The sequence below is a fragment of the Rana temporaria genome, chromosome 9 (assembly GCF_905171775.1).
Source record: "Rana temporaria chromosome 9, aRanTem1.1, whole genome shotgun sequence".
NCBI lineage: Eukaryota > Metazoa > Chordata > Amphibia > Anura > Ranidae > Rana > Rana temporaria.
This window is the reverse complement of record NC_053497.1, coordinates 40136632-40150439: the sequence shown is the minus strand read 5'-3', so window position 1 is coordinate 40150439 and position 13808 is coordinate 40136632. Positions and strand designations below refer to the sequence as shown.

Below are 13808 nucleotides of genomic sequence, written 5' to 3'. Positions count from 1 at the left end.
ATTACATATTGGCTCTGAAGAAAGATGCAGTTTGGTTTGAGGGAGACCCAAATCCTCTAAAGCGCTTTATGACCATCTGTAGCAGAGGTCAACAAGTTCTGGTAAGGAGCTCTATTGCACTTATGGTTGGAGTGCACTGTGAAGCACGTTTCAGAGTGTCTATATGAACTTTTCACAGAGTGTCTTTTCACTTCAGCTCACCCATTATTTTACATTTGCGGACCTTTGAGATTACTCTGTGGACTGTATTAATCCTTTTACACATAACTTTTATTATTATTTAGATGCATCTTTTGTAGTTTTTTTTGCACTTTACCGTCACATATTATGTTATTCATTGATTTGTAACGCTGCACTTTTTTCTTTAATTGTTAACTCTAGGATATGAATTTTCAGTGCTGGCAGCCTTTCCTTAATTTTTAAACCTGAAGGCAGCGTTTTCCCTTTTATCACCCTCCAATGTGCCCATGTTATTGGAATAAAGGATAAGCCAAGATCAATGCCTTCAAAAAATTGTTAAGATTTGCATACACACGTAGCCAATATTTCTGGATCTACTGATTGTTTTGATGTGCGACTTCTACTGAAGGTATTCTCGGGTTTGTCCATTTTTTTAAATCACGTGCTTAAAACTGCCCAAGATCATAAAGAGTTTGGAGGTAGAAAATGTTGGAAGTTTGCCGTTTTGCGACCTCCGACAGAATCCCTTACAAGCTGAGGCATTTCTCAGTACAAAGAATGCACGCCTTATGCAAGTATACATCTCTAGCTGACGTGATGAATAGCCAACCTCCTTCCATTTTTCATAAAGTTACATAAAGAACACAGACCAGCACACAAATTTTTTTATAAAAAAAAAAAAAACACACACAGGTCCAAGGAGAAGCCTGGAGTATATTTATGAAATATTTTACAGAATCAGTAGCAAAAACATGAAGCCTTAAGGCTGGACACTGCATGCAGCCACACCACTGCACATCTGTCGGTAAATGCAATGTCCTTGACTAGTCATTTCTGCCCATCTGTTCATCTTAAAGTCTTGCACTGACTAGCTCTGCCTGTGGAGAGTATCAGAAATCTTCCAAATGAACCTTCGCACAACGGCCTGGAGGAACAAGTGTTCTATAGAAGGTTATGTGAGACTAAAATTGTCCAACCTCACCAATACATTCTCTGCTAATCACTGCCGCTGTCTCAAAGACACTCAGGCTTGTTTACACCAGAATTAGTCACGTGTTAAACGCAGCACAAACCCATATGCAAGAAAAATTAAGGAATTTCAATAAGTCTAGTTTACATCATTCCTATGCTTTCATGTACTAAAAAAGTACAGCATGCTGCATTTTTTATTGCACATAAATGTACTGGAACACACGTTGGGGAGATTCGCTCTCTTTGTCTAGTGACTGTTATCACAAATTTTGGGTGGTTGCCAGGACAGGAATAAAGGGAGAATCTTCCAATGGGAGCACTAGTTGTGGTGGCACTGGTGACTCCCAGATTTGTTGATGAATGCCCAAAGAAAGCAAAGAACACCAGGAAGCTCTGTTAAGCAATTAGCATCTGTCTTTCAAGTTTCTGACTCTGGCCTCCCCATCCCCCTCTTCAATACTGATCTATTACTGGGAGTGCTGGCCTCACTAATCAATTGTGGTTGTGGGTCAGAGGCAGTTACCATTAAAGCTGCTTTTTGCTTACCAGAGTACTCTAGTATTTGGGGCTCCCTACAAAGTAACCTGTCTATGAAATGGCCCCAATCTTACTTCATTATCAATGGCTGTGGGTTACTGCTTCTCAAATTAAAGGAAAAAGTTCACCTTTTGGAAAATGTTACCCATATTTAGGACGGAACATGTATCATGCCTCCTCTCCCCCTGACCCCTGCCCCCCAAACGAAGTGTGAGGGCACTGACAAGCGCCTTTTTATTTCATTCACAAGTCCTGCAGGTAGAGCTGCACAATTCTGGCAAAAACGAGAATCACGATTTTTTTTGCTTAGAAGATAGATCACGATTCTCGGGGCGTAACATCATCTTTCACATTAAAACAAAAAACTTTACTGTTTAATTTTTTTTTTTTTATTATTCATTGAAGTTTATTTTTTCCCAAAAAATTGCATTTGAAAGACTGCTGGGCAAATACAGTGTGACGTAAAATATTGCAGCAATTGCCATTGTATTTCCTAGTGTCTCTGCTAAAATATATATAATGTTTGGGGGTTCCAAGTAATTTTCTAGCAAAAAATAGATTTTAACTGAAGTAACAAGTGTCAGAAAAAGATTTAGACTAAGTGGTTAAACTTCCTGCATTTGATCAGTTTGATCTAAGAAGGAAGTTAGTTTACAATGTTTTAGGTTGTTAAAAACTTGTCAGACTGCCCAGATATTTATCACACACACACACACACACCCAGAAGTTTATCCCTTTGATCTAAGAAGGAAGCGTTAGTAATGTTTCCTGTTAAAAACTTGGCAGACTGCCTGATATTTTCTTTTGACAGCCGATAAGTCTCTCCAAGCTCTGCATTGGAGATGTCAGGGAGGATGAATCAAGATCACAATTAACGATTAATTGTGCAGCTCTACCTGCAGGCTTGCAAAAAAAATTGCCACAAATAAATGATGGTCTTTGCCTCCAACAGATACTTAAAGGTGTTGTAAGCCCTCAAGGTTTTTCACCTTAATGCATTCTATGCAACCCGATCGGGGGTTAGACTGGGCCCTGCTACGTCAGTTATCCCCCGGAGGCAGTGGGTTAAGCCGTAACGTTGCAACATATTTCCGGCAGATTATTGTGGATGTGCACAAATGTGAGGATATCCACTACATGTGCGCAGATGTGCTGCCAGTCTCTTTCTGCTCCCAATGCCTGGAAGAGACCAGTAGCACATCTGTGCACATGCAGGTATTTTAAGATTGCTGCGTAGAAGAGTGATGGGGGAGTTAATTCAGAAGCGGTTTCATTATGGGTTAAATGTGTGCCTAACCAATGTTTAGGTGTGTACTGTACTGGTTTTTAATCTCTGCTTTGCAAGAAAACAAAATCCAGCACAGCCTTGCCGAAATGATAGAGGTCTCTATTGTTTACATATGCAGAGCTCTGTCCTCCCTGATCAGCGGGTGCCAGCAGTCATCCATTGGTCAGTACCTGCTGATTGGCTTGTGCTGTGTGTAATCCCTACCAGAAGTGCCGATCACGTACCAGGTATGTGATACAGCAAAAGAGAGACACACTGCCATGTTATGTGTCCGACAAATGGGCAAATACTATTTTGCCCAGTGAATACTAGAGAAAATGCTCATATTTTTACTGCCCAATTGACTTCACTGTATAATGAACAAAGCTTCCACCAGAGGCAATTTCTACATTGAACAAACTGTATAAAAGGTGAATTTGCCAATAATTACCCATACTATGCATAGGAGGTCCTGGATCCAAAGGCCTCCTGTCATATAACTGGTCTCGCTCCTGCTTAATAGGATCTGGTCTGCCGTGAGGTGGAAACCCTCCTCCTGGAGGGCCATAATTGTCCGGTCCATGTCCATAATCTGAAAAAGGAAATAATTACTTTTAATTCTGTTTTACATCACACAAATTATACCACAAAGCTCCCTCTCCAAGACAGCTTCCCTCCATTATATATGTGGCTTTGTTCGTCTCACCAACATTTCCAGAATGAATGACGTTCCAGCTATACATAGATTTCAGAGTAATATACAAAATGTGCAAGGATAACAATTTTTTTTTTTTTAAACAAACAGTACAGTAATCCACTGGCAGAAAAAGTCCATGTTGGCATGTGTGGAACATGCTTAAAAGGAGAAGGCTGGTTTCCCCTTGCGGTAAAATATACAGTATAATCCCTGCAATTTTTTATTGCCAACTGTGTCCTATTTGGGAGATTTCTGTTTACTTCCTGTCCCATAACAAAAAAAATTAAATAAAAAAGGAGGAAATCCCTTTAAAGGTGAGGGAATCCCTGGTTGACACCAGGGTTATCAGATCTAGTGCCCTCATTGAAAGTTTTCCCCTCTAAGGCTGGGTTTATATACATGCAAATTGGAGCCGGTTCACAAAGGTTAGGGGTCCGGTTCAGTTTTTCTACCTTCATTTTGTAGTATCCAGTGGCGTCACATGACTTCAATTCTACTTCCTTCTGAAACTAAAATCAACCATTGGGTGTGGTTCTTGCGGCTTCACTTCCTGGTCCCCTACTGCGCAATGTCGGCTCTTGCTGTGCAATGCCACTGGTCCCTGCTGTTTTCTGGGACCTGTGTGCGCCAGACTTGGCGTAGTTTTCCGCAGATAATGTGGGGTCTATGCCCGGAAGTGGGTGCAAATACCTGTCTTAGACAGGTATCTGCTCTGCTCTAAAAGGTGCCAAATGCGACACCGGAGGGGGGAAGAAATCCAGAAAGCGCAGGTTCCATTTTTGTGTGGACCTCCACTTTAAGGCTTCCTTCAAACAGTGGAGGCGTAACAAACTCATTCAGTTTCCGCACATCACATTTAGGGCTGCCAATTAATTTCAATAGGCTGACCCACAAGTGAGAAACGCACAAGAAAAAGGTGCCTACACAAATCTATTGCAGTATTAGGCGGTTTATCATGCACAATACAAAGATGGGGGTAAAAAATAGGGTTGTCCCGATACCACTCGCCGATACCGATTACCGAAACTTTAAGCATTACTCATAGGTGGCACTGATGAGGAGGCCCTAATATGCAGCACTGTTAGGATTAGGTGGCACGCACTGATGGCTGGCACTGAGTGATGAGCACCGATAGGTGGCACAAACTGATTGCTGGGCACTGATAGGTGGCACTGGCACTAAAACAAGGTACAATAAAACCAATTCTAAAAAAAAACTACCCTCGACCCCAAAGACCCAAACAACCGGAGGCCCATAACAGCTCTAAATGTCTTCTCCAAGGTAATGGAGAAAGTAGTTGTACAACAGCTGCAACAGCATTTAGACACCCATAAATTACTCGATCCGTTTCAATCAGGCTTCCGTCCGGGTCACGGAACAGAAACGGCGCTGCTAAAAATATGGGATGACGCAGACGAAGGAGAATCTTGTCTCCTGATACTGCTGGACCCAAGCGCGGCTTTTGACACTGTAGACCACGGACTACTACTGGCTAAGCTAGCTGTAGTAGCCGGAGTCGCTGAAGGTGTTTTACCCTGGTTCTCCTCCTTCTTGGAAAACCGATCACAAATAGTGAAACTGGGGTCTTTCACTTCTGAAAAACGTACAGTGTCATGCGGAGTCCCTCAGGGATCTCCCTTATCGCCCGTATTGTTTAATATCTATCTTCGCCCTCTCTTTGAAATCATCAGTAACCAGAAGTTACTTTACCACTCCTATGCAGACGACACACAACTGTATTTCCGCATCTGCAACAAAAAGGATCATTCTCTTGGACTAGAGAAATGCCTTACTCTAATAGATAACTGGATGACAAACAGTTATCTTAAACTCAATGGTTCGAAAACAGAACTTCTCCTGTTTCACGCTAACCGGAAAAATCACCCCGCGTTAACATGGACTCCCCCACCCATTCTGGGTAAAACTATCTCCCCTAGCACCAAAGTCAAGAGTCTCGGAGTCATTTTCGATACCTACATGACAATGGATGCACAAATAGGGTCAGTAGTCAGCGGATCCCACCATCTGCTGCGCCTACTACGCCGACTTACCTCCTTTATCCCAAAAGAGGACATTGCAGTCGTGGTGGGAACAATCATCAATTCCAGACTCGACTACGCAAATGCCCTCTATCTAGGACTCCCCAAATACCAAATCACTCGTCTGCAAGTCGTTCAAAATACGGCCGCTCGACTAGTGACTGGAAAAAACCATGGGAATCAATCTCACCTTCACTGAGATCCCTTCATTGGTTGCCGGTAAAAGACAGAATCACTTTCAAGGCACTCTGCCTAATACATAAGTGTATTCAAGGCAACGCCCCCCAATATCTATGCGAAAAAATAAAAGCCCATAACCCCAATCGCATTCTGCGATCCACCAATCAAAACCTCCTCCAGATACCCAAGGCCAGATACAAGTCCAAAGGAGATCGAAGATTTGTAGTCCAGGGACCTCGCCTGTGGAATGCACTACCAACCACCATCCGACTGGAGTCGGACCACTTGGCCTTCAGGAGAAAGATTAAAACCCATCTCTTCTGAGGTCAAGGGGTTCCTTACCCATGAAATGGATACAGCGCCCAGAGGCGATTCAGTTTGCATGTGTTGCGCTTTACAAGTCTCTCTCTCTCTCTCACTGGCTGGCACTGAGTGATGAGCACTGATAGGTGGCACACACTGATAGCTGGCAGTGGTACTGGCTGGATGGCACAAGAGTATATATTTTTATATGCTGCCTCTGCGACGCCCATCTTGGTACACCCTGCACTCGGCCTCAAAGAAGCAGCGGACATCTTGTTACACGCAGCCCGCTGCTAGCATACTGTGGCCGAGTGCAGGGTGTACCAAGATGGGCGTCGGATTTTCAAAGCACTGACTGTAACAGCAACACAGGGCGTCACTGTTCCGATCGTCTGTGTGGAACACCGACGGAGAAAAAAACAAATCAAGTCGACGCATATTCGGAAGCATTGAACTTAATTTTTCACGGCTCGTCGTAGTCTTTTACATCACCGCGTTTTGGACAGTCGGAATTTGGTCCGACAGTGTGTATGCAAGACAGCTTGCATACACACCATTAGATTTTATCCCATCGGAATTTCCAATTGTACAGGGCATTAGGTGATTTCAGATGGATTAGAGGAAACAAATCTGACCATATACATTACAATCTGACAGTACCATTGCCTAAATTTAAACCATAACTATGAAGTACAACTGCTTGCCTGATTGGATAGACATTATCGATTTCTTAAAGCGGAGTTCCACCCCAAAGTTGAATTTCTGCTTTAAGGCCTCTTCCACCGACTCCTGTTTGTGGCTCCTTAGGCCATCGGAAGCAGAAGTTTTCCCTCCCAAAGTCTTCTGGGACACATGACAGGTCCTAGGAGGCTTCGGGACCAGTCACATTGTTTATGCTCAGTGGGCACCCTGTCACAGCCGGTGCCCATAGTAGAGATGCCCGCACCGCCAAGGGAGGACACCAGGAAAACCCAGCGCGGGTGAGTGTACCGCTGGATCGTGGGACAGGTGGTGGTTGTTTATTAAGTCAGCCGCTACACTTTTTGTAGCTGCTGACTCAACAAAAACATGACTGGAACCTTGCTTTAAAGGAGTTAAACTACATAGTTTTGGTAAATTTCGGGGAAATCCGCATCCAATTCACATAAGTGTGAACCCAGCCTTAGAGCCAATCACACTGTGCACGGAGCATTCTTCGCCCCAAACACGTGATTTACATCAAGGCAGACCATGCAGTCCACAACCAAGGCCTCATTCACACTGAAAATGATATACTTGTTTATAAGATTTTTCTACAAGCATACATGTGCAATGGAATGATTCTAAATGGTAGATTTCACACGAAGGGCTGCATTTATAAAGATTTGCTGAATGAATGATACACATTCACCCCACTGTCATAAATTCAGACCAAATTTTGCTAAATAAAGCAGACCTTCAGCCTCCCGAGGACAATCCCACCTCTCCTCTGCAGGTATAGGGCACTGCTTTTGTTTTTCTTTTTTTTTATTTAAAGTCTACCCCGCACATGTCAATCGCCTTAGGCAAATGACACGCATACTGCCTGCTGTGCCTCCCAGGATATGTATGTCAACTATACCAGGAGGCATATCCTTTCATTCAAGAACAGGAGGAGGGGGCGGGCCTATCAGCGAGTCATCAAGAGGACTGCTAAACCCAGAAGAGATGGCAGGCCCCTCGATGACGTCAGAGATAACATGGTGGCGTGGAAAGGAGCTGTGGCTGGGCATGAGATGGTCTCAGCGGGACAACACTGGATGGGTATCTGAAATGGGCAGATACCACCATCAGGTTAGGGGTCAAAAGTAAAGAAATGGGGAGATAGGCCCGAGTTCCTCTTTAAAGCGGTATTAAACCAAAATCCAGAAATGTAATATACACTAAATTACCAAAAGTATTGGGACACCTGCCTTTACATCAGTGTTTCTCAATTCCAGTCCTCAGCCCCCCCCCCCCCCCCAACAGGTCAGGTTTTCAGGATTTGCATTATTTTGCACAGGTGATTTGATCAGTTTCACTGCCTTAGTAATCACCACAGCCTTTTCATCTGAGGGAAATCCTGAAAACCTGACCTGTTGGGGAGGCCTGAGGACTGGAATTGAGAAACACTGCTTTACATGAACTGTAATGGCATACCAGTCTTAGTCCATAGAATGCAATATCGAGTTGGCCCACTCTTTGCAGCTATAACAGCTTCAACTCTTCTGGGAATGATGTCCACAAGGTTTAGGAGTGTGTCTATGGGAATGTTTAACCATTCTTCCAGAAGCACATTTGTGAGGTCAGGCACTGATGTTGAATGAGAAGGCCTGGCTCACAGTCTCCACTCTAATTGATTTCAATGTCAGGAGCGGTGCATACACCGCTCCAAAGATGCTGCTCTCAGGACTTTTTTCCCCACCCTGCAAGCGCTCGGGCTGCAGATGCCTGTAAAACGCTTTAGTGTGAGAGTAGCCTAAAGGCAGGCGCCCCCACTAACCCGTGAGACTGCTAGATGTACGTTATAAACAGTATGTAGCTGATGCTTCATAATGCACTGTGTTTTCCGGGTTGGAGCCGAGACTTCCTGTCTCATTCCCAGAACACAGATGAGTCTGAACAGCGCTCAGAGCAAGCAATGTATTCCATCAATGAATACAAAGCTTCCTCTGATTGGCCGAGTCAGAGAGGTGAGCTAATGATGTCACAACCTCTCAGCCAATCAAAGAAGCTTTGCATTCATTGACAAACTACATTGCTTGCTCTAAACGCCAATCAGATAGACTCTAGTGTGCTCCGGGTATGAGACATGAAGTCTCGGCTCGAACCTGGAACACAGTGCGGTATGGAGCCTCAGCTACACACTGTTTATACAGCACATCCGGCGGCCTCAGGTTAGTGAGGGACATAGTTTGGGCCAGCTTGGCCCAAACTAACTTTATAAAGTGGGTGGAAAGATGGAATTCAGCTTTAAAGCATAACTTCTCCTTTTAGGTTGAGCGCCGCATTCAATAATACTCCATATTCCCATCAAACGTTCTTGGATGAAGCTCTAAAGCAAGGGAGTCAAACTCAATTTCTTTGTGAGCCGCATCAGCATTACTATTGTCCTCAAAAGAGCCGGTTAAATCTGTAAGATTAGATGTCCAGCGCATCCCCTCCCCTTTACATTAGATGTCATGAGCCCCCCACCATCAGAAGTTGAGTCCCCCACTCTCCCTTACACCACAGTACACCCCCCTTTCCTTATGCTGCTGCTGGGAAGAAGCTGGATGCATTGCTTGAAAGCAGAAAGTAAGGGTCTATCTAGGGAAGGGCTGGAGCTCTCCTGCAGCTGCAGAAGAGGTGAGGGCCACATGAAATGGCCTGGAGGGCCGGATTTGGCCCACGGGCCTTGTGTTTGACACCTGTGCTCTAAGGATCTGATTGCTGCAGCAACAATCAGCTGGAAACTGGTTCAGAAAGTCACAATGAGGATGTTTGCCAAAAAAAAAAATGTTTAGACGCTACTTGTTGTTCTATGGTGTATAGAACAACAAGTAGCGTCTAAACATTTTTTTTTTTTTAAATGAAGAATAATTACATCACAGAGCATGTAGTGCAACGGGTCATACAGGACTCATGAGTCACAGGCTTGAAGTGGAGGTTCACCCAAAAAAATCAATTTTTAACATTAGATTGAGGCTAATTTTACTAAGCAGAATCGGGTGTTTTTTTTAAATCAATGCAGTACTTACCGTTTTAGAGATAGATGTTCTCCCGCCGCTTCCGTGTATCGGCTGCGGGATTGGGCGTTCCTATTTGATTGACAGCCTTCCGACGGTCGCATACAGCGCGTCACGAGTTCCCGAAAGTAGCCGAACGTCGGTGCGCAGGCGCTGTATAGAGCCGCACCGGCGTTCGGCTTCTTTCGGCAACTGGTGACGCACTGTATGCGACCGTCGGAAGGCTGTCAATCAAATAGGAACGCCCAGTCCCGAAGATCATACCCGGAAGCCACGGAGAACATCGATCTCTAAAACGGTAAGTACGGCATTCATTAAAAAAAAAAACACCCGATTCTGCTTAGTAAAATTAGCCTCAATCTAATGTTAAAAAAAAAAATTCGGGTGAACTCCCGCTTTAACGAAGGGGTCCTGCGTGACTCCAAAACATTGCACTACCTGCTCTATAATGTGATTATTCTTTGTCTGGCCGCTACTTGTCAATCCGTGGTGTGCTGGCAAATATCCTCATCGTGACGTTCGCATTCGCTTCCCCCGGTGTTGCCATTACTGCACATGCTCAGATGTATCCATGGGCTCGGCCTGGCCTATAAGGTTCTGGCAGAGCCCGTCAGTACACACGCATAGACAGGGAAGGTTTCGGACCTCCCTAGCAAGGATGGGCTCAGGCGCGTTCGGAGCCGGACAGAAAGTCGGCGCTGCAATGCGCTAATAGCAGGCAGTGAGACATTTTCCCGACCCGTGGCTGCAGAGATCAGCTGGCTCTGCACATGACTGAGCTCATCCTTAGTAGTGGTCTTTGTGCATGCAAACCCAGTGCATGTGTGCAGATGGCGGGGGAGGGGGGAAGGGCGCTGATGTGGTGCAGGGCTCTCTCCTGGCGCTATATAAATCCTGTTTTATAAAAAATGATGTGGCCTAGGCAAGGATATCTACCCTCCAGTGTGTAAAGCTCTGCGCAAACTGTTGGCGCTATACAGATCCTGTATTATAATAATAATGTGGCCTAGGCAAGGATGTCTACCCTCCCCCTCCTATGTGTAAAGCGCTGCGCAAACTGTTGGCACTATATAAATCCTGTATTATAATAATAATGATGTGGCCTAGGCAAGGATGTCTACCCTCCATGTGTAGATGTGCCCTAGGCATATCTACACACGGGAGGGGGATGGGTAGACATCCTTGCCTAGGCCACATTATTATTATTATAATACTACAGGATTTATATAGCACCAACACAGGGCAGACAGGACAGTTACAATACAGGAGGAATCAGAGGGCCCTGCTCTTTAGAGCTTACAATCTAGGAGCGGAGCGTGGCACAAATAAAGCACTTACAAAAAAAAAAAAAATTAGTGAGACGGAGGAGGCATGCCAACATGCCCTGTAGGGTGACGGTCCCCTTTAAAGACCCGTAACACCATCAGCTAGACCAGCAATGGGACAGAAATCCCTCCACACCCCCCACAATAGACATTCATCCACTCCCGGGCCCCTCACGCGCCTTACTGGGCGATAAGGAGTCCTACTAATTCACAGCAAGGCCTAGTCACAGCACCTGAGCCCTCAGGTGTCCCCTCATTGTCTATGGGGGCCCAGTCAGTGTGACCAGCGCTGCCATTGTTCCTCTGCCCTCTCTCAGTCATGGCTTTGTGTCTCCCCCCGTCCTCACTTACATCGGTCATCCCTGCGGAAATCCCTGGGAGGCCCCGGTGGGTATCCGCCTCGGTGGTAATGATCCCCCATCCTCTCTTTCCCAGCTCACGGCACGCAGCGCGGGTATCACAAGCGGGCGAACAAAATGGCGACGCCGGACTATCCCCCTCAGCGACGACCTGTGCAAAGGAAGCCCTCTGGTGACAGCATACGGCACGACCGCGTTTCAGACCAATAGGGTTTCGCTCTCTTAGCCAGCGCTATTCCGCATTGGCTATCAGTCTATGGGCGGAGACCATGCTCGCCAATGGAATAGGCGGACACCCGTCTCCCTTGGCAACAGGGGGGCGTGAATGAGTTAAAAAAAGGGCGGCCATGTTACTGCACCCGAGGGTCTTGCGTGTTTCATTGGAGTCGCACATTGGAGAGGTTTAAGGCGCCATCTTGCTCCTCGCATTGTATTACGCCTCATGAATCTGTTAAATGTTAATAAAATAATTAGAAGTTGGAGTGTGCAAAAAGCTTCTTATATTAACATGCCATGGTTTTATGTGAGGTTTGTTCACCTTCTTGGCGGAGTTTATTGCATTCTCTTACATGCTTAGTATGGAAACCATGACAGGATGGCACTTAGACCCCTTTCACACTGGGGCTGCGGCCGCGCTAGCGATAAAGTGCTGCTCATTTTAGCGGAACTTTAGCGTTGTTTAAGTGGTGCTTTTCAGCCTCTAGCGGGGCCTTTTAACCCCAAAGAAGGGGTTAAAAACACCCATGTTGGACCACTTCCGAAGCGATGCCCATTCGTTCCAATGGGCAGTGCGTTATGGGGGCCGTGTATACAGTGCTCCAAAACCGCCCCAAAGATGCTGCTCGCAGGAATTTTCCTAACGTCCAGCAAACGCACTGCCCCAGTGTGAAAGGTCACACTGAAATGAATGAGAGGTAGTTTTTAGGCGCTTTACAGTTGCTATTTATAGAGTTAAAACACCAGGAAACCACCTTAGTTTGAAACGGGGCTTAGACCCCTTCGCGGTGATACCTCACACGTGTATTTTTTGTAAATGTTATTGTTTATTTTACTTACATTTTTTTTACACTTTCCCTTTTACATTTATTTTTTATCACTTTTATTCCTATTACAAGGGATGTAAACATTCCGGAATAGTGTGTGATAGGTCCTCTTTTATCTCTCCTCCAGGCTGAAAAGCATGAGATAAAATTAAAAAATTACGATCTCAGGCTCTCCAGGCGAGTCCCCGGCATTGTTTACTTCCGACGGCCCAGACATGACGTCATAATGTAGAGATGTACAGAATCACCGGCTGAAAAAGCTGATATCTGAATGATGCCTGTAGCTGCAGGTATCATTCAGATATCCCTGCACAAAGTCAAGGACGTCATATGACAGCCGGTGGGCGGGAAGTGGTTAAAACACATTTTTTTTCCAGAGTATTTTCTGGGTATTGCAGAGTATTTTCCGGGTATTGCAGAGTATTTGCCAGGTATTGCACAGTATTGGCCGGGTATTGCACAGTATTGGCCGGGTATTTCAGAGTATTGGCCAGATATTTCAGGGTATTGCAGAGTATTTTCCGGGTATTGCAGAGTATTTGCCAGGTATTGCACAGTATTGGCCGGGTATTGCACAGTATTGGCCGGGTATTTCAGAGTATTGGCCAGATATTTCAGGGTATTTCAGAGTATTGCAGAGTATTAGCAGGGTATTGCAGAGTATTGGAAGGGTATTGCAGAGTATTAGCAGGGTATTTAAGAGTATTTCAGAGTATTGGCAGGGTATTGCAGAGTATTGGCAGGGTATTGCAGAGTATTTCAGAGTATTGCAGAGAATTGGCCGGGATATTGCAGAGTATTGGCTGGGGTATTGCAGAGTATTGGCCGGGGTATTGCGGAGTATTGGCCGGGGTATTGCGGAGAATTGGCCGGGGTATTGTGGAGTATTGGCCGGGGTATTGCAGAGTATTGGCCGGGGTATTGTGGAGTATTGGCCGGGGTATTGCAGAATATTGGCAGGGGTATTGCAGAGTACTGGCAGGGGTATTGCAGAGTACTGGCAGGGGTATTGCAGAGTATTGGCAGTGGTATTGCAGAGTACTGGCAGGGGTATTACAGAATATTGGCAGGGGTATTGCAGGGTACTGGCAGGGGTATTGCAGAGTATTGGCAGGGGTATTGTACAGTATTGTAGGGATGGCTGAGCATGGATGGCTGGATCTGTGACTGCAATTGTCACA

General features: G+C 45.4%; 1 protein-coding gene across 3 annotated transcripts in view; it reads right to left on the bottom strand.

Annotated features, from left to right (window-relative positions):
- Window positions 1-11768, bottom strand: part of HNRNPUL1 (heterogeneous nuclear ribonucleoprotein U like 1) — a 31884-nt gene extending 20116 nt beyond the window's left edge. The window contains exons 1-2 of one of the 3 annotated variants that reach the window (XM_040323255.1): window positions 11577-11768; window positions 3408-3548 (exon numbers count right to left, since the gene is read on the bottom strand). In XM_040323255.1, coding sequence (XP_040179189.1) covers window positions 3408-3548; window positions 11577-11646 — 211 coding nt within the window. In that variant the 5' untranslated portion in view covers window positions 11647-11768. The remainder of the gene's footprint in view (window positions 1-3407; window positions 3549-11576) is intronic. The other 2 variants (XM_040323254.1, XM_040323256.1) reach the window with 2 other exon arrangements.
- Window positions 11769-13808: the final 2040 nt, after the last annotated feature.